Source organism: Engystomops pustulosus, chromosome 7 (assembly GCF_040894005.1).
Source record: "Engystomops pustulosus chromosome 7, aEngPut4.maternal, whole genome shotgun sequence".
NCBI classification, from domain to species: Eukaryota; Metazoa; Chordata; class Amphibia; order Anura; family Leptodactylidae; genus Engystomops; species Engystomops pustulosus.
In genome coordinates, this window is record NC_092417.1 from 69,297,447 (window position 1) to 69,320,039 (window position 22,593).

A 22,593-nucleotide genomic window follows, 5' to 3' on the forward strand; every position below is an offset into this window, starting at 1 on the left:
GAAGTCACAATGATGTTGTACCATACTAAGACTTGCAGGCAGTGCTGAGGAGCAAATAAAAGGGCTGTGAGGGAGAGTGAGGACGACAGGAGCAGACAATATGGGAACTTAAAGGGGTATTCCCATCTGGGCATTTACATTTAATTGAATTCATTTGCCATATATAAACATATAAATAAATATATGTCTTCAATAAATATAAATATATTTCTTTAATTGGATGTTATTAAAAAAATGTTCCTGTGTGAAGATAATTTCTCATAAGGGATAACGCCATGTTATCCCTTAGAAACGAGATACAACCACCTCACATTTTGGCAGCGGTGGCCAGACATGCGCTATTTAATCGTGTCTGACCTCTTGGATTCAGCGATCATTACTGCAGGATGGCTGCAGGACATGCAGTAACTCCCGGACATTTCACAAATCATTTTGTTTCTTGGTGCAATCCCTCCAGCAGAGGTGGCCGTATCCAAGGACACATTCTTGTTTCTAAGGGACCATATGACTACATTTATAAGAAATTATCTTTACATAGGTAAATTATTTTTAATAGCATCTAATTGAAGAAATGTTTATATATGGCATATTAATGAAAGTGAATGTGAATACCCAGATGAGAATACTCCTTTAAAGGGAACCTACCACCCCAATTCTACCTATAAAGGTAGAAGGGGTGGTAGGTGGATGGATGGATGGGACATGAGGATAGCCCTTTTTGGGCTAACCCTCACGTCCCGGGTGTCTTTTAGAAAACTTTATTGCATATATATGCAAATTTTTTTATGCGGCTACTGGGGCGTGGAGTAGCCGGACATGAGGCTACTAGTCGCGGCTACTCCACGCCCCAGTAGCCACGTTACTCCGCCTACCAGGTAATCTTCGGCGCGCAGCTCCTGATAGCTGCGCGCCCTCGTTCGGGTCCCCTGCGTTCTGCGCGGCCGCAGCTCCGGGGCCGGAGCTACTGCGCATGCGCAAAAGGCCTCATATGCCGAGGGAATCGGACGAGGGAGCGCAGCTACCAGGAGCTGCGCGCCGAAGATTACCTGGTAGGCGGAGTAACGTGGCTACTGGGGTGTGGAGTAGCAGTGACTAGTAGCCTCATGTCCGGCTACTCCACGCCCCAGTAGCCGCATAAAAAAATTTGCATATACATGCAATAAAGTTTTCTAAAAGACACCCGGGACGTGAGGATTAGCCCAAAAAAGGGCTATCCTCACATCCCATCCATCCACCTACCACCCCTTATAGGTAGAATCGGGGTGGTAGGTGCCCTTTAACAGTGTGCAATGTGATCATAGGAAAAGGCAGTAATGTGCTAAACATGTGTTACTTTCAAATTCATTTTAATTACATGATGACTCAAACAACATTGACCGCCACCCCCTCCACTAATCATACCGGTAGTAGAAGAGCACCCTAAATAACTGTTGATTTTAGAAATTAAAATGGCAAAGCATGTTAAAAATTCCACCAAAAACTAGGCTCTATGCGGGAAATGTATCAATCTGTCTACGCCAGATAACTGTAGTAATTTGCACCTGAAATGCTGTACACTATATTTACTTAAGGTTTTAGACCATTTTTAGGCTGTTATCCAACTCCTCTGAAAAAGGGGTGTGTCCTCGGTAACTAGTAGGCGTGACCAGACAGAAATAACAGTGCGCCCAAAAAATTCAATATTGTGGTGCAGCAAACTAGACCAACTAATAGAAGGTGCAAAGTACAACTCACCAGTCTTATCCTGCAGCAGATTAATCATCCAGCATCAGACACAGGGACTAATCTGGTGCAGCAGAGAACTGTCTAGTTGTATTCTACACTGGTCTAAAAACAAACACTTGAATACAACTCCACCAATGTGTATGTATAATATTTTCCTTTAAAATGGAAATAACAAAGAATTACATCTTAACAAACCTTCCAAAATGCACATACTGTGCCCCATTTAAAATAGTAAAGGAAGGGAGAGCAGGAGTGGAGTGCTGTAGTGATACTGTTCTGGCCGGGAGGAAATCTCACTGGTGCTGTACAATACTAAGACTTGCTGGCGGGGCCGAGGAGCAGATAAAAGTGCCTACTACACACAGCTGTCTCTGCAAGGTTTCGTGGGATTGTAGTCTCAGCACATAAACAAAAACCGCAGGAACAAAACAATGTGCACTGTGATTACATGTATGTGTATATGTAGACTTTCCCATTAAAATGGAAATAACCAAGATTTTACTCTTGCTAGACCTCCCAAAATGCACAGCATGTGCCCCATGTAGAAAAACAAGAAAAACTGAAAAATACAAATAATATCTTACCATGTTGGCCATGCTGAAGCAATGGGACTAGATCCAACAGGGTCACCAGAGTCACATATAGCCCCTGATAGTCCAATGAAGGGTACTCTGATAACTGAGCATCTCGACTTTGTTGGCCTCGTTCTGATGGAGAATCTCGCAGGACGCTGTAAAGGAGGGAGCGAGTAACAGTAGGGTTGATGGAACTGACCTGTGGTCTTAGAGATGGAGTGAGTGGGAATGGCACAGGAAAAAGACACATAGTCATGGGCACTGTCAAATTGGCGGCATCTTGATTTTCCTTCTTGCCTGACCGGGACAAAATGCTGTTGAGGGGACAAAGAAAAAAAAGAGACAACAAAGACACAAAAAAACAGCACATTACATTGAAATGACACTGTAAAACAAAGAATAAAACACCAGATACGCGCCACATTAGATGCAATGCCTACCAATCTGTGCCAGGCTCTAGACTAGATCTCTTCACTTTCACGCTCAACAAAAAGAAATTGGAACAAAATTGTATTTCTCTATTTTATTTTTAGTTTAGCATTTTTCGTTTCTGCTCAACATTCTCATTGCATCTCATGTGTTATCTGGTTCATAAGGAGCAAAACTATAAGGATGCATGTTTCAGTGTCACACCCATGCTTTACAGGCACCCATGCTTTGTAAAAATCCAAAACCTGATGGGCAACTGGCCAATCTGAGCATCCGATTACTTTGTAGTCGTACGATCTCAAGCTGTAGAGCGGTTACTTTTGTATCTGTTTCGTTATGGTTTTTGCATATCATTTTTGAAGGTCTCAATTCTTGAGGTCAGTGTAAATCAAACCCTGTAAAATATAGGTGTGGCACTTCCAGAAACATGTTTTTAGCCAGTAATAAACATGTGAGTTTGTTAAGAGTTTTTCGTTTTTTCTTAAAAAACACATGTTTATTGCACCAAAATAATGTCTGTATGTATTTTATGATACTGTTTCATGACATTCCATCAGTATCATCTGACATAATGAGGTTTCAACAGGCACATGGATTAAGAAATCATATTTCTTTCTAAAAATGTTCACTAAGCTACTGGGAGGAAGCTTTGAAAAATAAGATATAATTGATGATTTGTAGCATAGGTGGAGCTAATGGCAATGGCGGATTATGCGCTTATAATTTAACATTGTCCATGTTTGGGGAGGAAACAGATTATTTTAACAATACAAACACTATTTTGTTAACTTTTGACTGTCGCAGTTGGCTGACTAGTCACACAATATCATTTCTGTGCTGAAAGAGGTCACCAAATAATATCGTGAGTCTGTTTCTTTCCTGTACCGTCCCTCTAAAAGGACCATAATTCTTTAAAGCATATGCCCACATACAGTTTATATATAGAATATGTCTTCATAAACATTACGTTTACTCTGTACATACATTGCTTTACTCATCCTGTGCAGGTACTGAGTTATAGCCCATATTATACACCAGAGTTGCACTCACTATTCTGCTGGTGGTTTCACTGTGTACAAAAGTTACATTACTTATCCTGTACTGATCCTGAGTTACAGCCCATATTATACACCAGAGCTGCACTCACTATTCTGCAGATGGTTTCACTGTGTACATAAATTGCATTAGTTATCCTGTACTCATCATGAGTTAAATCATGTACAGTATTATACTCCAGAGTTGCACTTACTATTCAGCTCGTAGTGTTACTGAGTACATATATCATATTACTTATCCTGTACTGATCCTAAGTTACATCCTGTATAATACTCCAGAGATACACTTACTATACTGAAAGAATAATGCCGCTGTATATTGGTTCACCGTTCAGGCACTCACTATTCTCATGGGGAAGTCACTGTAGACATACATTTGGGGTCATTTACTAAGGGCCCGAATCGCGTTTTTACAGCGGGTTACCCGAATTTTTCCGTTTCGTGCCGATTTTCCCTGAATTGCCCCGGGTTTTTGGCGCACGCAACAGATTGTGGCGCATCGGCGCCGGCATGCATGCGACGGTAATCGGGGCGTGGCCGAACGAAAACCCGACGGATTCGGAAAAACCGCCGCATTTAAAAATAAAAAAGTGTCGCTGGACACACACTTACCTTCACCCAGCAACGGATCGTGAACTCCGGCGGACCTCGGCGGACTTCAGCGCAGCAGCGACACCTGGTGGACGTCGGAGGAACTGCCTTTGGGAATCGCCAGAAGACCCGAATCCACCGCAGAGAACGCGCCGCTGGATCGCGAATGGACCAGGTAAGTAAATCTGCCCCATTATCTTACTTATACCTAGACTTAATACTTCAGGGGACTCTTATTCTTTTTTATACTTTTTTTTTACTGTTTTATTTTGTCCCAGGGTGGGACATGAACAAGTGATGACTTGTTTATTGTAATATACAAGCAGTCCCTGGGTTGCATACAAGATAGGGTCCATAGGTTTGTTCCTAAGTTGAATTTGTTTGTAAATCAAAACTGTATATTTTATAATTGTAGTTCCACACAAAAAATTTTTTGCCCTAGTGACTACTGGTAATCATTTTTTGCTCCATAATTTTTTGCATTGGTGAAGTGTCATATGTCCTCATGAAAACTACAGACCCCGTCCCTCCCCATACATATACATGGTGAATGGCGCCGTAATATGTGGAAAGACAGGGCATAGAACGGTACAGTAACACTCATTGCGCCCATTTCCGGGCCTATGGGGGACGTACATATGGTGGCCGTTTATACGTCCCCCAACGATGGTGTGAATGTAGCCTACGGCATATTTCCCCTGTAGGTCACTAAAGGAGGATAGCACTCCATCTGTGTAAATATCTAATAGCATTTCGCCAGGTGGGCATGTCAGCAAAGGTATAGTTAAAGTGCGTGATTCGATTTAGCTCCCTCCCGTACCTGTAGCGCCATTCTACGTAATGGTAGCAAAGGGCACAGGAGGTGAGGGGAACCCTATAGTATGGACCATAAGGACTGTATTTGTAAGTAGTGGTATAAATGATGCTCTGGGTAAGGGAGATGTCCGCCCATCACCCAATGATATATGTATTGCAGTTGTCCTGCTTGGTAACAAAAGTATAGTCTGCGAGCACCATGTCGCCTTGCAGGGTCGCTAGGCTGAGTTTGGACCCGGAGTTCCAATCTGCCTGTACAGGAGTGCAATTCTTTAAAGATTTTTTAGGAATGGGAACCACAGAGTGCTGGAGTAGATATAAGCACTTAGGTAGAACTATCATTGTTACTAGGTTTATTCTTCCTGAAATCAAAAGTGGAAGAGACTTCCAGGTCTTAAATTTCATTCTGATAAATATCAATATTGAGTCAATGCTGAGATTGCATTTGGGTACAGTGCACCATATTTTTACTGCTCTTACTAAAGAGAATAGTACTTATATCTAAATCTTCTTCCCTCCACTTACCATTTTAAAGAACAGTTTAGTGATGGTAGATGTGTCCTAGTTAGGTCTTCTTTTGTTATAACTCTGTATTACGCAATCACGGGAATATAAAGTTATAAAAGTTATGCTAATTACTCTGGATGCTCAGGCTACATCACCTGAGCGCCTCAGGGAGTCTCGTATTTTAATATATGCAAACCACCGCCGTAGCACTAGCGGCCCCGCATGGTTATTTTTGTGCAGTCACTGTGGCCCAGTGACTCTACCCGCAGAATAGTGAGTCCAGCTTTGGAGTATAATGCATGATGTAACTCAGGATCAATAAAAGATAAGTACAGGCGGTCCCCTACTTAAGAACACCTGACTTACAGATGACCCCTAGTTACAAACGGACCTCTGAATGTTGGTAATTTATTGTACTTTAGTCCTAGGCTACAATGATCAGCTGTAACAGTTATTAAAGGTGTCTGTAATGAAGATTCATTGTTAATCCTGGTTCTTATGACAATCTAAAAGTTTTAGATTCCAATTATCACAGAGACCAAAAAAGATTTGTCTGGGGTTACAATTATAAAATATACAGTTCCGACTTACATACAAATTCAACTTAAGAATAAACCTACAGAACTTATCTTGTAAGTAACCCGGGGACTGCCTGTAATGTAATGTATTTACATAGTGAATCCAACAGCAGAATAGTGAATACTGTTCTGGACTATAATATAGGATGTAACTCATAATCAGTACAGGATAATAAGGTAACTTATGTACACAGTGGGACACATGTATCAAACCTTTGGCTTGCCTTTTTATAGAATTTTGAGACTCTTCATGGTGTATGTGCTCATTTGTGGCTTTTTTGTGCATAATACAGTCTCCCTTTGAAGTTCACTACTGTCTGAGTTATCACCTGAATCCGAATGTGAAGGTTGCAACTGTTTTAAAAAGTTGCAAAAAAGTAAAAAAATTTGCCACAAATCTACAGCTGCTCCTGACCAGGCGTAGAAATTAGTTCAGAACCGATTGCAACTTTTGGAAACTTTACTACCGACCTTATATCAATAAGGATAATCCACTAAGATACATATGACCAGCAGAAAAGGCAAGAAAAGTCCCAAAAAACAGAAGGACAAAGCCAGACTTATGATACATGTGCCCCAGTGACTCCGCCAGCAGAATAGTGAGTGGAGCTCTGGAGTATAATGTATATGTAACTCAGGATCAGTACAGGACAAGTAATGTAATGTCAAAATCCTTGTACAAAGTCTTATTAATAGAGATTATTTGTAGATATAAACTGTAAACAGTGTGAGTATACACTTTAAAATATCAAAACCTTTTCAAATCATAAATAATAAGCCCAAGGAGAGGCACTTAAGGTTACATGACACATTACTATCCTTTTAAAGGCGCTTGCATCAATTCCCTAACCAGAAACCTTTGCAATATAGAATTCAATGCACAAAATACACTTAGAGGAGTGTGGTTAACTGTCCATTATCATTTATGACAACCATAGTAATAGATCTGTCATCATATCATTATAACATCTACTGAGCACATTTATAACCATCAATAATAACCAACTTCATTCAGAATGGTTTTATAGGAACTCACATGCTATAAATTGTATTTTTTATATCTAATAAATAATTTCTCTTAAAGGGGAAGTCCACAACAATGTGCATTCATTTCCTTTCTTTTACTTACCTTGTGCAGTTATCAACAGGACCCATCAATTTTATATCTATTAAACTTACAAAAAATGTCCAGGAGCCTTCTGACTGACTTTGTGTTCTTATTCCTGGCCATTTTAAAGGAAATCTACTGTCTCAAATCTATTTCAGTAGATCCAGAGGTAGATTCCTCATCACTGCCACATCCCTGTACCGCATCCCTGTTTTACTATTCCTTGTAAAGTAATGTTTTTTCAACTATTTATATGCAAATTAATTGCAGATGCTACTCAAGGCATGGAATCGCATCTGTGAGCTCCCGGGGCTAAGGGTGATGCCATATGTGGCGATTTTGGTCCGCTTGGTAAGCATGAATTTTCAGCCCGTTTAAAAACGCATGCGTTTTAAAAACATTTTTTAACGTTTACCATGCTTTTGGTTGCTTTGAACCTGATTATCTACTATGATAAACAGGTTCAAAGCAGCCAAACGCTTGGTAAACAGTACAAAATGGATGTGTTTTAAAAAACCCTTAGGCTACTCCATGCCTCTGCAGGGCCACCCCCATGCGAGTCCATGCTGCTTGTGAACGCGTTGCTGCACTCCTGGAACATTGTGACTTAGTGACACTAGGAGAGCACCATGCGCAGAGCTTCCCTCTAGACGGTGATTTGCCAGGACAGAGGGACAGCTCTGCAGAGGTTTCTAGGTGTGTGGAATAGCCTTTGCCCCTGGAGCTCACAAAGGCTACTCCACACTGTGAGTAATTCCCAAGTAATTTCCATACACATAATATAATGTTTAAAAACCAATAGGCAGCTTTACAAAGAATACTAACACATGTGCACGGATAAGGCAGTGATCAGGAATCTATCTCTGGTTCTATAAAAAAAAAAGTAGATACCAGAAGGTAAATTTCTTTCAAGACCTTTTCTTAAATGGGCATTCCTATTTCAGCAAATTAATGTTATTGTTTGTATTATAAAAATGTATACAACTTTCCAATATACTTTCTGTATAAATTTATCAGGCCCCTTCCCCACTTGCGAGTGTGATGCGATGAACTCGCATCACACTCGCAACGCAAGCTGCCGGGAACGCACGGCCTGAACGCTGCACCGCGGGAGTGAACTCAGCATGTCAGTTCACTCCCGCGGTGCAGCGTTCGGGCCGTGCGTTCCCGACAGCTTGCGTTGCGAGTGTGATGCGAGTTCATCGCATCACACTCGCAAGTGGGGAAGGGGCCTCACAGTTTTCTAGATCTCTGCCTGCTGTCCTTCTATCAGAAGCTTCTATGTTTACCTCCAGTGGACAGAAATCTGACCATGGTCACACAGGTGCACAGCTCGTTATATCACAGAGTAATCAGAGCGATGTGATATAACGAGCTGTGCACCTGTGTGACCATGGTCAGACTTCTGTCCACTGGAAGTAAACATACAAGATTAATATAGAGTGACAGCAAGCAGAGATCTAGAAAACCATGAGGAATTGATACAGAATGTGTATTGGAAAGCTGCATAATTGTTTAAAATACAAGCAATAACATTAATTTCCTGTAATGGGAATACCCCTTCAATAACTATGACTGGAAACATAACTGCTCACACAGCTGCAGGGTTCGTTACAATGTATAAGTCTGAACCACCTTATGGCGCTCTACCTGTTGCAATGCTATAAATTCCAGTTTCCAATTTCAGTTTCACAGAAGGTAGCGAGAGGTTAAGAAAAGTTCTAGAGACATCTGTCACAGCCTTATATGGTCCAAGGGCTGCTTAGACATACATAATAATCCAGACCCAAACCAGATTATAAATAGTACAGAACCTAGACCAGACAATAAACTAATAAACTACACTCTGAACTAGACAATAAATAACACAGACCCCAGACCATAAAAAAGAAATTATGCAGACCTCAGGCTAGACAACATACAATAATGCAGACTCAAAGTAAAACTAATACTCACCTCTCCCCACCCCTCTCGTGCTTGGTGCACCACACTTACTGTTCTATTGATACTGTATCCTGCACCTGGTGAATGCAACCAGCGACTAGTGATGGGAATTCCGGCTCTTCTTAGTGAGCTGGCTCATTAGGCTCCGCTCACTAAGAAGAGCTGTCTCTTCTGGATCCTGAACGGCTCCCTATTACGTATACAATAGGGAGCCGCAGGCCAGTCAGGAAGGCTGTTGGATAGTATATTATTTGGGAGGTTATAATGGCTGATGGATAGTATATTATTAGGGGTGAAGGTTATAATGGCCGCTGGACAGAATATTATTAGGGGGGTTATAATAGCTGCTGGACAGTATATTATTGGGGAGGTTATAATGGCTGCTGGACAGTATATTATTAGGGGGGTATAAAGGGAGCTCCTGCACCGGGCTCTTCTGACTACATACGGTATGCTGAGGGTGGGCTGTTTAGTTACTTTAATTAATGATCTGGTACAGGGTTACATATAAATTAATGGGGTACTGCTTTGCTAAACATTAATGAATGAGACTAAGCATAAATTTATAAGAGGGTGTCGTTGCTGTATATAAATTAGTAGATGCCTGTATATAAATTAGAATATAGTTTTTATCTATGTGACATTATACTGTAAGTGACTGTGGTGTTTTTAGGTGTACGGTTTCAAGATAGGCTGCATGGAGTGGTGCATTCTGTAGAAATAAGTTATGGCCGGAAAAGTTATCAAAGTACTGTAAGTGATGGAGTCTGTTAGGGGCCACCAAGATGAACACAAGGACAGATCAGGGGTGGAAGGATGGAGCTACAACTGATTTATACAGTAAGTGATCTATATCTGCCTTGTCTATATGGTGTGGTTGTATTTGTATGTATAGTATATACAATGCTATGCTTTATATGCGCAGGGGCGTAACTTGAGAAGGTGCTGAGGGTGCAAGTGGGCCCATGAGGCCTAGAAGGCCCATATGGTGTATCTTTCCTCTGATAAGACTAGTACTATACATAATCCATTCTAGTCGGGGGTCTGGCACACAATTTGCTCTGGGGCCCAGCAACTTCAAGTTACACCACTGTATATGTGTGTTATGCATATATAGTGTGTGCATATGTCTGTGGAGTGTATATATATGATATATGTGAAGAATAGCGCACAGAATGGGGTTGGCAGCAAAGGTCAGGTATATGGGGGCCCCGATGGGTCTTGTTACGCCACTGTCTTGGGTCATTCATTTTTCAAACGGAGGGCACACTAATGCTCTGAATGAAATACCTTTTACAGGTGAAGTGCTGTTAATTCAACACTATGGTAAAAGGTAGTGCATGTCTGAGTAATTGTAAAAGTTATGGCATTTTCTGTTCTGAAAGTGTTTGACAAAAATCTTTCACCAGAGGAGAAGTGGGCGGAGACTAATATCAGTCAGTCTATGCCCTCAGGCATCTCCCACAAGTAAATCCAGTGAACAATGCACAGTGCACGTACAGGATGTATATGGGGACAGTCTGGCATCTCCCATCACATGGAGGAGCAGGGAACATGTACAGTCATGGCCATAAGTTTTGAGAATGACAGAAATATTATATTTTCACATGATCTGTTGCCCTCTGGTTTTTATGTGTGTTTGTTAGATGTTTTTATCACATACAGAAATACAAGTGCAATCATATTATGAGTAACAAAATCTTTTATTGACAGTTAGAATGAGTTAATGCAGCAAGTCAATATTTGCATTGTTGACCCTTCTTCAGGACCTCTGCAATTCTCCCTGGCAGATCTCAATCAACTTCTGGACCAAATCCTGACTGATAGCCGTCCATTCTTGCACAATCAATGCTTGCATTTTGTCACAATTTGTTGGTTTTTGTTTGTCAACCCGCCTCTTGATGATTGACCACAAGTTCTCAATGGGATTAAGATCTGGGGAGTTTCCAGGCCATGGACCCAAAATCTCTATGTTTTGTTCCCTGAGCCATTTAGTTATCACCTTTGCTTTATGACAAGGTGCTCCATCATGCTGGAAAAGGCGCTGCTGATCACCAAACTGCTCTTGGACGGTTGGGAGAAGTTGCCCTTGGAGGACATTCTGGTACCATTCTTTATTCATGGGTGTGTTTTTAGGCAAGACTGTGAGAGAGCCGATTCCGTTGGCTGAGAAGCCGCTCCACACATGAATGGTTGCAGGATGCTTTACAGTTGGCATGAGACAAGACTGGTGGTATCACTCACCTTGTCTTCTCCGAACAAGCTGTTTTCCAGATGTTCCAAACAATCAGAAAGGGGATTCATCAGAGAAAATGACTTTACCCCAGTCCTCAGCAGTCCACTCTCTGTACCTTTTGCAGAATATCAGTCTGTCGGGGATGTTTTCTCTGGAGAGAAGTGGCTTCTTTGCTGCCCTCCTTGACCCCAGGCCTTGCTCCAAGAGTCTCCGCAGTCTCACAGTGCATGCAGATGCACTCACACCTGCCTGCCGCCATTCCCGAGAAAGCTCTGCACTGTTGGTAGCGCGATCCCAAATCTGAAACACTTTTAAGAGACGGTCCTGGCGCTTGTTGGTCCTTCTTGGGCGCCCTGGAGCCTTTTTGGCAACAATGGAACCTCTATCCTTGAATTCCTTGATGATGTGATAGATTGTTGTCTGAGGTGCAATCTTTCTAGCTGCGATACTCTTCCCTGTTAGGCCAGTTTTGTGCAGTGCAATGATGACTGCACATGTTTCTTTAGAGATAACCATGGTTAACAGAAGAGAAACAATGATGCCAAGCACCAGCCTCCTTTTAAAGTGTGATTCTTTCTTAATCATGACAGATTGATCTCCAGCCCTGTCCTCATCAACACCCACACCTGTGTTACTGGAACAATCACTGAAACCATGTTAGTTGCTCCTTTTAAGGCAGGCCTGCAATGAAGTTGAAAAGTGTTTTGGTGGAAAAAGTTCATTTTCTAGGAAAATATTGACTTTGCAATTAATTGCTGTTAGGCTGATCACTCTTTATAACATTCTGGAGTATATGCAAATTGCCATTATAAAACCTGATGCAGTAGACTTTTTAAAAATTAACATTTGTATCATTCTCAAAACTTATGACTGTAAAAAGTGGAAGGAATAATAAGTAAACCAGTTAGATGAAGTCTATAGTCTGTGCTGTGTGAGCAGTAAGGGTTAATAGCAAGGTGGGGGAAGGGCTGCAGCATGAGGTGCAGAGAGAGACTGAGAAAGTTCTATAGAATCACAGACTGGGATGGAGGGACTGATAGGGAACAGGGGAGATCTTGTACCTCACTATTCTGTGCAGGAAACATCTGTATCCACAGTCTTGAACACATCCAGTTCTGCTAAATAAGCAGAGAGAACACAGCACTCCAGTACTACAGACTGGGTAGTGATGCGAATTACGGCTCCACTCACTAAGAAGAGCCAGTTCTTCTGGCTCCTGAATGGCTCCCTATTACATGTGTAATAGGAAGCCACAGTCCAGCCAGTACCCTCACTCCACACCACTTTTAACCCAATTGTATCAGGTGAGAGGAGGCGTGGTGAGACAGTTAGGGGTGGGGTTAAGTGAGCATGCTCGTTTGCAAATGACACATCACTACTCCAGGGCTTATCAGCACATGGACAGGAAGCAGCTATTGCAGCACTGAGATAATCTGAGGGGGATAGCAAAGAAACTGCTTGATATGGATAATAAAGATAATAGGCAAAGTTGTTTTACATCCCAAGAGCTACAGAATTGTGGAAAAAAAATTACTATTTAAACAGATATCTGCATGAATCCATTGGGTATCAGGTTTCTGATAAGGCTTCTGTAATGTTGCACTTGATATAACACTGAGAAATTGTATGATCTTAGATTATAGAGGATTTGCCTCTATACATTGGAGCAACCTAAAGCAGCTGTGTGAGCAGGGCTAGGTAAGAACTAGGTTTCATAGTCTGTTTGTAAGTAAATCATTTTCATTTCACAAGCAGCAAAAAGAGATCTTGAAGAGAGAGGAATATACACATAAAGTCATGTATAATTATTGCATTTTATGTACATAATATTTCAGGTCCTCCCATGTTCACTATTTCACATATTCACCTCTAGATGTAATCTCAATGATCCCTGATGTACAGTATTATGTCTGAGACTGTTTTCTGACCAATCAATATCAGATTGGTAAGGGTCACCAAACTAGCATCCCCACTACCATAGGACCAGCATAGCCACTATAGCCAACTATATGTAGTGGCCGGGCCTAATCACTAGAGCTCAGCTCCCATTCAAGTAGATACGGGCTATGCTACAGTGACTTGGCTTGAGCACTATACAAACCAGGGAACTATGCTTCAGACTCCACTCTTTGTGTTAGCCCTGACACCGGTGGTGTGGAAAGCTACTATGCTGATGATGCCCCAAGACCTTAAATCCCAGTTTATGGGATCTCTTTTGCAGCTATGTATATGCAGAACTGTTCTTCAAATATACTAAAAAATAGTAATACACCAGCAGTGCATGATGGAAACATTAGCAAAAGATCTCCCATAATACATCACAGCACATCATGCTGTTTGCAGACACTGCACCAGCAGGGGGACATGGAAGTCAGAGCTAAATGAATATCCCTGAGATTATTCATTCATTTCACATGTAAATTGGTGCCCATAGGTGGCGCTACGCTTAACGGGTCTTGTCTGAAAGCTGTACAAAGGTCTAGGCAAAAAGCAGTCACTGATGTGGACCTCCCCTGAAAGAATCCTGACTGTATCACGATGCATCTTATAATAAAATATCCTTCGCTCAATGCTACAGTGATGGCTGCTCAGTCATCCTAACATTAGAATGGGGTAATTCAGCTGATAGGGCTCATTTATCAAGAATCAGACAGTCCTGTAGTGGCCAGACATATAGAGGAAGATGATAGGGGATCTGATTCTTGATAAATTAACTCCTGCCTTGCCAACTTGAGATGTTGCTCAGTATTATAATAACAAGATTTGAGAAGGAAGATTTCACAGGTCCAGTCCTTTTACAATGTTGAGTAATGCTTTTCTCATGATACTCCTGATACTCTAGTCACAGATAAATCTGCACAATTCTATAGGCAGCCGCATCAGTATAGTGATAAATCTATAGTAACACTTTCTACCCTTGGATACCGATTATATACAGTAGGTAACTATTACAGTCACCATGAGGGTTTGGGGATCCATAAAAATATATATTTTTCCAGGGGTACCCATGGTAAAATGCTTGAAGATTACTAGTGCAGACTATGAAGAAATTCAAAACTTCCAGAAACATAAATTTTTGCTTTCAGTTGCTGTTTTTTTGTCTAAAAACATTAAAGGCAATTCTCCAACGAAGGTGTTGAGACCCCCGTTGATCGGGAAAACGAGTGGTCCGACTGACCCCTCGCCACTCCTCAGACTAATGGAGCAGACGGCCGCGCATTACCGTTCTGCTCCATTAATCTCTATGGAGCTGACGGAGATCGCTGAGCGCAGCGCACCTACATCAGCTCCATTAGTCTGAGGAGCGGCGAGGGGTCAGTCGGACTGCCCGTTCTCACAATCTGCGGGGGTCACAGCCCTGTGACCCTCACTGATCAACAAATTAGACCCTATCCCACGGATAGGGCCTAACTTGCCTTCATGGGAAAACCCCTTTAACTTTGGGTATGTCATTAGTTGCCATGGGTAACTACTCCATTGTATTTGAAGTAGTATTGGAAGTCATATATCAGTGGTAGGTGAATATTGAGAGGGAAAACAAGAAATATTGCTGCTCTTGATGTGACTTGAGTATAGGGCATCATATAACTCATGATAAGTACAAGAAGAAAATTAAGCAAAGAAAGAGAATTACTCAACAGTGCAACAATGTGCACCATGAAACAATCCTGTCACAAGTCTGATGGACACTGAGCCGCAGCACAAGTCGATCATATCAGCTGAAATGCAATAAGTAAGATGGTTTCTGATAATCAATGCCCATTGTATGGATATCCTTATGCTGACAGAAGGTCCAGGTAAAGAAATCTATGTCAACCCAGTGACAGCAAAAGAATCCAATGTGAACATGTCATAAGATAAATGTGTGAAGACCAAACAACAACACACACTCCATCCATCCATCAATCAATCTTTGCTTCCTTATTTGTGGAACAATGAGGGAAATCTACAGTTTATTCCTATAAATTTTATTAATAAGCCCTATTTTATTTTATTATATTTTATTAATTATTCCTATTAATTGTATTAATAAGAAATAAATCATCGGCCCATTGTATTGCTCTGTAATGTCTAATTTTGTTTGTATATGTATCCCATTATTTGTAAAACACTACATAACATGATGATGTTATAGAAAGATTTTTTATTATGGTATTATTGGACCCTCTGTAAGTGTTGAAAGGGCAAATACGGCTTGAATTATAGTCAGCATCTACACTTCTAATTGTATGTGTAGTCATTGTGAACTTATTACACTACTAATCTAGGACTGATCATGAGTTAAATCTTGCTTTATACTCCAGAGCTGAACTCACTATTCTGCTGGAGGACACTGTTTAGGGCATTTATTAATTTTCACTGGGATAGTAGATTATGGCACAAGGGGTTAATGAATTAGCACACAACCGAAAAGAGTTAGAACTGTCTCCACATTCATGAGGCTGAAATAGAACTCCATAGACCAGCTTTTTGCAGTTCTGATGTTGTATTGCACCCAAAATTCTTGTATAGGTGTAATTCTTGTATTGGTGCAATTCTAGTACTTACATTACATAACATGTCATAACATTACATAACATGTTATACTCCTGCGCTGTGTTAACTATTCTGCTTCAGGAGTCACTGTGGGGAATCCCAGGATTTATAATCTTTCTCCTCTTGGATTGTCGTCGAGTTTTGGCATCACAAAAATCTCTGTTTTCTGATCCTCAGGCCTTCTTTTTCAATTTGGATGCAACTTTTCAGGGGGGGGGGGTTTACAAAACTTTTCCTGCACTTTTAGCACATTAGGACTAACTAAAAGCGAGTCTATCAATTCAGGACATTACTTATCCTGTACTGATCCTGAGTTATATCCTGTATTATAATCTGGAGCTGCAGTCAATATTCTGCTGGTGAAGTCACTATGTAAATAAATAGTATTTATCCTGTCCTGACCCCTTACTAGTAACCTGTCATTTACTCCAGATACCTCACTATTCAGCTGATGTAGGCCATAGGGTGAGAGCATACTTCTCCACTACTGACCCCTAAGAAGCATCCTGTATTATACTTCAGAGCTGCACTCACTATTCTACTGGTGAATTTACTATGGAAATATCTAATATTACTTATCCTTCACTTACCCCTAAGTAGTATCCTGTATTTGACTCCAGTGCTCACTATTCGGCAGGGTGGGAGCATTAATTAAAATAAAATTTGGAATAAATAAAGGACAAAATACCTGGATTTATTTCTTTAGTACATCCATTTGCACAAAGATATTTTTGCACAAATGGGAGTTATTCACCACTCTTGCCACCTGAGAGGCATGGCGAGGGCAGTAAAAAGACTTGTCCTCGCCATGGCACAGGCTTGTAATCTGCAGTCAGAAAACATTTTATTTCTTCATTTGAATGTGTAATGTGACTTTCCTGATGTTCACTGTCAGCTCACACCACCCACACATCACCCATACCCATTCTCTGCAAACACTAGCATTCTTTAATGGATTGAAAGTATGAGCAATGGGAATTGAGTTGCAATGCTATTACCCACGTTATCTGCAGACAGTACTGTATGGTGACTATATAATCCGAGCGCACAAGAACATATATACATTAAAGGGTTGTCCTGCCATCATGACAGGGGACAGAAATTAAGTGTCTGATCATTGTTAGCCTTAGGAGAATAGGGTTTCCAATTACCCCCTATGAAATGAATGAGTTGTGTATACACAGCAAAGTTCCATTCTACTGTATGAGGGTTATATATCATGACTGGCTTTTTAAGCCAGTCAGAATATTTCCCCCCCACGCCTGGCCTTAGCGTCCCTGATCTCCTGAGCTCTTGGTTTATCAGGGATGTTTCTCTGCCAAGTTATGCCTCTTTAGACCTGTTTAGGTGATTTTTCAAAGATTGTAGCAATAGGAATAGATTCCTCAACCTGTGTACGCCGGAATTCAAGTGTAATTTTCACCTGAAATGCTGTGTGCCCCATTTATTGAGGTGTTTTGACCTTTCCCGAAAAAGGGGAGTGGTCTTGGGAAAAGGGGCGTGGTGCAACGCTGGCGCCAAAATATTCTGATGTAAACTATACCAACTAAACACTCCACAGTTCTAAATTACTCCAGATCAATCATCCATCATAATTTATCTGCCGCAGAATACTGTGGGGGCTGACTGGTCTATTCACTTACTGTACGTCTCTCTGTACTATAGTACATACGGCCCACCTGGTAATGGCGTAATGGGTCTCCAGTTTTCTGTCAGAGAAGGCATAATAAATGTGGGCCTGTGCTAAACAAATCTGCGGCAGTCCCATTGAGTTGTATGGAGCAGCAACGTACAGCTATAATCCCAAACTAGTTGATTCCCACTAACCATTCCCATGATCATTTGGGGTCACAGTAGGCAGACTCACACCGATCAGGCACTAATCCCCAATCCTATTTATAGGGGAAAATCGTCATGCATGGGATTACCCCTTTATAGAACACTTCCCTGACAATCAAAGATCCCTGTAATATCCACCACTTTTGTTAAGGTATTCACACCAGGGAAAAATGAGCCAACAGCTCATCCAACTTTCCAAATGTCCTGAATGTGAATTAGACCAGGCAAACAGTCCTAAGAAAATCTGGGTAATATGACTGACAGCCAAATCTATTATTACACAACTTTCCGAGACTCCTGAAAGATGGACCATACTAGTTATGCAGCAATTCTTTAGTCGCTGCCTAAGCAGGAAGATCTATCTTTCAGGACTCAAAGAAAGCTAGATGAAAATTTACTCCTTTTAGTCAGGAGTGTTCTAATTTTAGAGGGCAATGTCCTTGTGGTCTCGGATCATTGTGGTTCTGGTGTATAGAAGGCTCCAGCATCAGAGAGAACGTGGTTAATAGGATTGTCCTTAAGGTGCATTGACAAGGCAGAAATCTAGGCAAGAATCTATCAGACTTTTATTCTATGCACTGAGTTCATACTAGAAATACTGAAATCTCACCTTAACAGTGTCTGGGAGAAGTATTTCAGGGTGTTGGCTATGTCCGTTCCCGTTGGCACTGGATAAGTGTTATGGATGACCCGGTGGTGGTACTCATGAAGATATCGGATCTTAGAAGCAACTGCAAGTGAGACAGGGGAAAGCAGAGACTTCAGCGTCGTAACAGGTCAACAAGTGAGAAAACAACCTGTGAATATAACGGTTCAGAACTATTCCACATTGTCCAGGAAAGCGTCCTGGCTTCTTAGTGCTGCGAAATATTCCCAACACCTCATGTGCATTGTACTCTTACCCCATGGACAAACAGGGACAACTGATAGGACATTGTATGGATGACCACTGACAGGAGGGGAAGAATACAATCCTCATGTGCCATTAGGCAATGAAACCAGCAATTAAGTAAACTATGTAACTATGTCCAAATCATTGTCTGCCCCACAGAACAGATCACTTCTGGCCAGTTGCCTCCAGTCTTTGTAAGACTACAACTCCTAATAGTAGTCAGTCCTCATCCAGTGCTGGATGTGAGGTTCATATCACACTTTCCCACCACAGAAGATGTTGAGGACAGATAAGGATTGAGCACCTGGGGTTTTCAGCAGGCCAATCCTTGTGTTCTTGGGGAGAAAAGCTGCTGTATGAAATATTTGGGACTGGTGTGCTCCCCACTCCCATTGACTACATTCATTGGCCAAACCAAGCAAGAATGTACAGTATAGAGGGCACTTTTACAGAAGGCCTCCTGACCTATCCAGTGCTGCAGTACAGGTAGGACTTAATCATGCGCTTGTGCATGGTGCGTCGGCATATGATAAATCTCCCCCAAAATTTCATTCTGTTTTCAACCATTTTATACTAAGGGCCACGGGAACAAATTATCATTCCCAATAATTAGGATGTCTTAAAGCTACCTCCAGAAGAACTTGTGCTCTTCTCGAGATGTAAACAATGGATCCGGTGTACATTCTTTCTGCCCGATTGTCCCAACCCTTTGACAGCTCACCTTTGACGGATCATGTGAATGGGTCCATTGAAATGAGTGTGTTAGTGTGTCATCCATTTAAAAAGAACAAATGCTCATGTAGCAATAGGTCACTTTCAAACTGTGAGCCAGTGTATGGTAAGTATACAGGCAGTCCCCGAGTTACATACAAGATACGTTTGTATGTAAATCAGAACTGTATATTTTATAATTGTAACCCGAGACAAAATTTTTTTGGGTGACAATTGGATTTTAAAAATGTTGGATTGTCATAAGAACCAGGATTAACAATAAAGCTTCATTACAGACACCTTTAATAACTATTATAGTTCTTTATTGTAGTCTAAGGCTAAAGTGCAGTAAATTACCAACATCCAGAAGTCTATTTGTAACTAGGGGTCATCTATAAGTCTGGTGTTCTTAAGTCTGTACAGGCGGTCCCCTACTTAAGGACACCCGACTTACAGACAACCCATAGTTACAGACAGACCCCTCTGACCTCTGGTGAAGCTTTCTGGATGCTTTACTATAGTCCCAGACTGCAATAATCATCTGTAAGGTGTCTGTAATGAAGCTTTTTTTTATCTGGATCTACAATTATAAAATATACAGTTTCGACTCACATACAAATTCAACTTAAGAACAAACCTCCGGACCCTATCTTGTACGTAACTCGGGAACTGCCTGTACTATATTTTTTATTGAATCCATTCTTGGCTTTGACATCAACTGCTTAGAAAATCCTGAATGTGGAAAACCAACCTAATAGTGCGGTCAAAAAAATAATAAATCTTGAACATCAGCACATATAACAGGGTTATAAGGGCAAACTATAAAGGTGATCGCTTGACATCCCTGTCCACAATGACAACTACTTATCGTTACAGATCTCCAGTGCTGAGAATGCAAAGTACACGTTTCTAATTACTTTTAGGGTTCAATCCCCCACCATATTCCATATCTCTGTTTGCTGTAAGTTAATAGGAACATGTTTATTCCCAATCAGAGGTTATAAACCATTTGACTCTCTGGAAGACAATTCTCTGTGATCTGCACAGGCTGGACCCCTGGCTGATACAGGTCACCTGTACTGATAGACTCTCAGACAATGTATTTCTGCTGCTGATGTGTGATGTGTTTTCATCTTATATTCCACCAGGTTATTATTATAATAGAACCCCACACATGTGGCTTATATTTCTCATAGAGATGAAGGGAGCGGATTAGTAGGAATCTGGAGGATTAGGAACACATTAAATTATTCCTTAACCATGAATGATGAGTGCGAGTGGTGCCGTCTTTACTTCTACTAAACGCCAATAAAGGACACAACAATGAGCATAGATGACCTTGACATGATCAGGTGAGGCCATAATCACAAACTTTACTCACAAGACTGATTGAGACCTCAAAACATAATAATTGCTGCATAAGCTGCCTATGTCTTGTACAAGACATAATATAATATTATAGGCCTCTATAACTAATAAAATCAGCCCCTTCATCTATAATGATTTGGTGGCCCCTTCCCAAATAACCCAATAAATGTACTCTTCATGAATCCCCAATACCCCCTTTACTGACAGATAGGCCTGCATAACTATATTCTATATGACTCCCTCATAATATTAGGTTTACCCCCATTTAAAATTATATATATGACTTCATGATTCTACCAGACTGCCCCCCATTATTATATTATATATGTCTCTGCAATAATTCCTGGCGGCCCCCATTATTATACATTATTATATTCTATATGACTCCCTGATAATACCTTTCTGAATTCCAGGGTGTCCCCATTATTATATTATATATGAATCCCTGATAACACCAGGCTAAACCCCAGTATTGTATGATATATAAATCCTTGATAACACTTGGCTGACCCTCATTATTATATTCTATATGACTCCCCTATAATACCAGTCTGACCCACATCATTATATGATATTAGACCCCCTGATAATACCAGGCTGACCCCCATTATTATATATGACTCCCCAATAATAGCAGGGTTCCCCTATTATCATGGCCGCTATTACTCCATTACTATCACAGCCACTTTCCCAGCACAGATACATTACTGACCTCTCTCATCATCCTCCATTACATCAGACTAGTCTTCTCCTGGCTCGCACCAGATACCCCCCATTTTAGGTGTCTATATCTTCCCCTCCTCCACCCCCCTCAGTGCTAGCACCGCGGACAGCGCACTCACACTGCTCGGCTTTGGTAGACATGGCGTCCAGCTGCAGGCGCCTGGCACAGGGATCCGTGGTGCTGGAGGGGGCTGCGCTCTCCCCGCCTCGTGGAGAGTCCGGTCCGGGGGACTAGTTCGGGCCCTGACACCCGTAGCTGGGGGGCATCGCTGTCACCAAACACACGAGGGAGGGGGCGCCGCATCCGTCTGCAACAACAGCAGAAGGGCGGCTCTAAGGGATGAGGGGCGGGGCTTAGCACAACCAATCAGGGACCGTGTGATGTCCGTGATTGGAGGCTGACAGGATGAGGGACCCATAGAGAGCATATACGTAGCCTTATCACCTGTGTGTAGATATGGACTGTATATATGACCATCATATGTCCTATATGGACTGTATATATGTATATCCTATGTCCTATATGGACTGTATACATGTATATCCTATGTCTTATATGGACTGTATATATGTATACAGACTGATTAAAAAGGGGGACATGGCTCGAGAAAGAATGGGTGCAGGCTAGAGGGAGACTGGAAGAAAGAAGGGTATGGAGGTGCAGGCTATAAAGATGGGGCATAAGGGTGCAGGCTTTGAAAAAGAAATAGCATTGGGGTGCAGGCTGTGTAAGAAAGAGGTGGACATTGGGGTGCAGGCTGTGTAAGAAAGAGGTGGACATTGGGGTGCAGGCTGTGTAAGAAAGAGGTGGACATTGGGGTGCAGGCTGTGTAAGAAGGAAGTGGACATTGGGGTGCAGGCTGTGTAAGAAGGAGGAGGACATTGGGGTGCAGGCTGTGTAAGGAGGAGGTGGACATTGGGGTGCAGGCTGTGTAAGAGGTAGGTGGCCATTGGGGTGCA

The 22,593-nt window shown here is 41.6% G+C and overlaps 1 protein-coding gene across 4 annotated transcripts in view; it reads right to left on the reverse strand.

Moving 5' to 3' along the window:
- UNC79 (unc-79 homolog, NALCN channel complex subunit) overlaps positions 1-22,122 on the reverse strand; it is a 110,577-nt gene extending 88,455 nt beyond the window's left edge. The window contains exons 1-3 of one of the 4 annotated variants that reach the window (XM_072116308.1): positions 21,753-22,122; positions 18,550-18,670; positions 2,310-2,455 (exon numbers count right to left, since the gene is read on the reverse strand). In XM_072116308.1, coding sequence (XP_071972409.1) covers positions 2,310-2,455; positions 18,550-18,670; positions 21,753-21,774 — 289 coding nt within the window. In that variant the 5' untranslated portion in view covers positions 21,775-22,122. Of the gene's footprint in view, positions 1-2,309; positions 2,615-18,549; positions 18,671-21,752 lie in introns of those variants that run through there. The other 3 variants (XM_072116306.1, XM_072116307.1, XM_072116309.1) reach the window with 3 other exon arrangements.
- Positions 22,123-22,593: the final 471 nt, after the last annotated feature.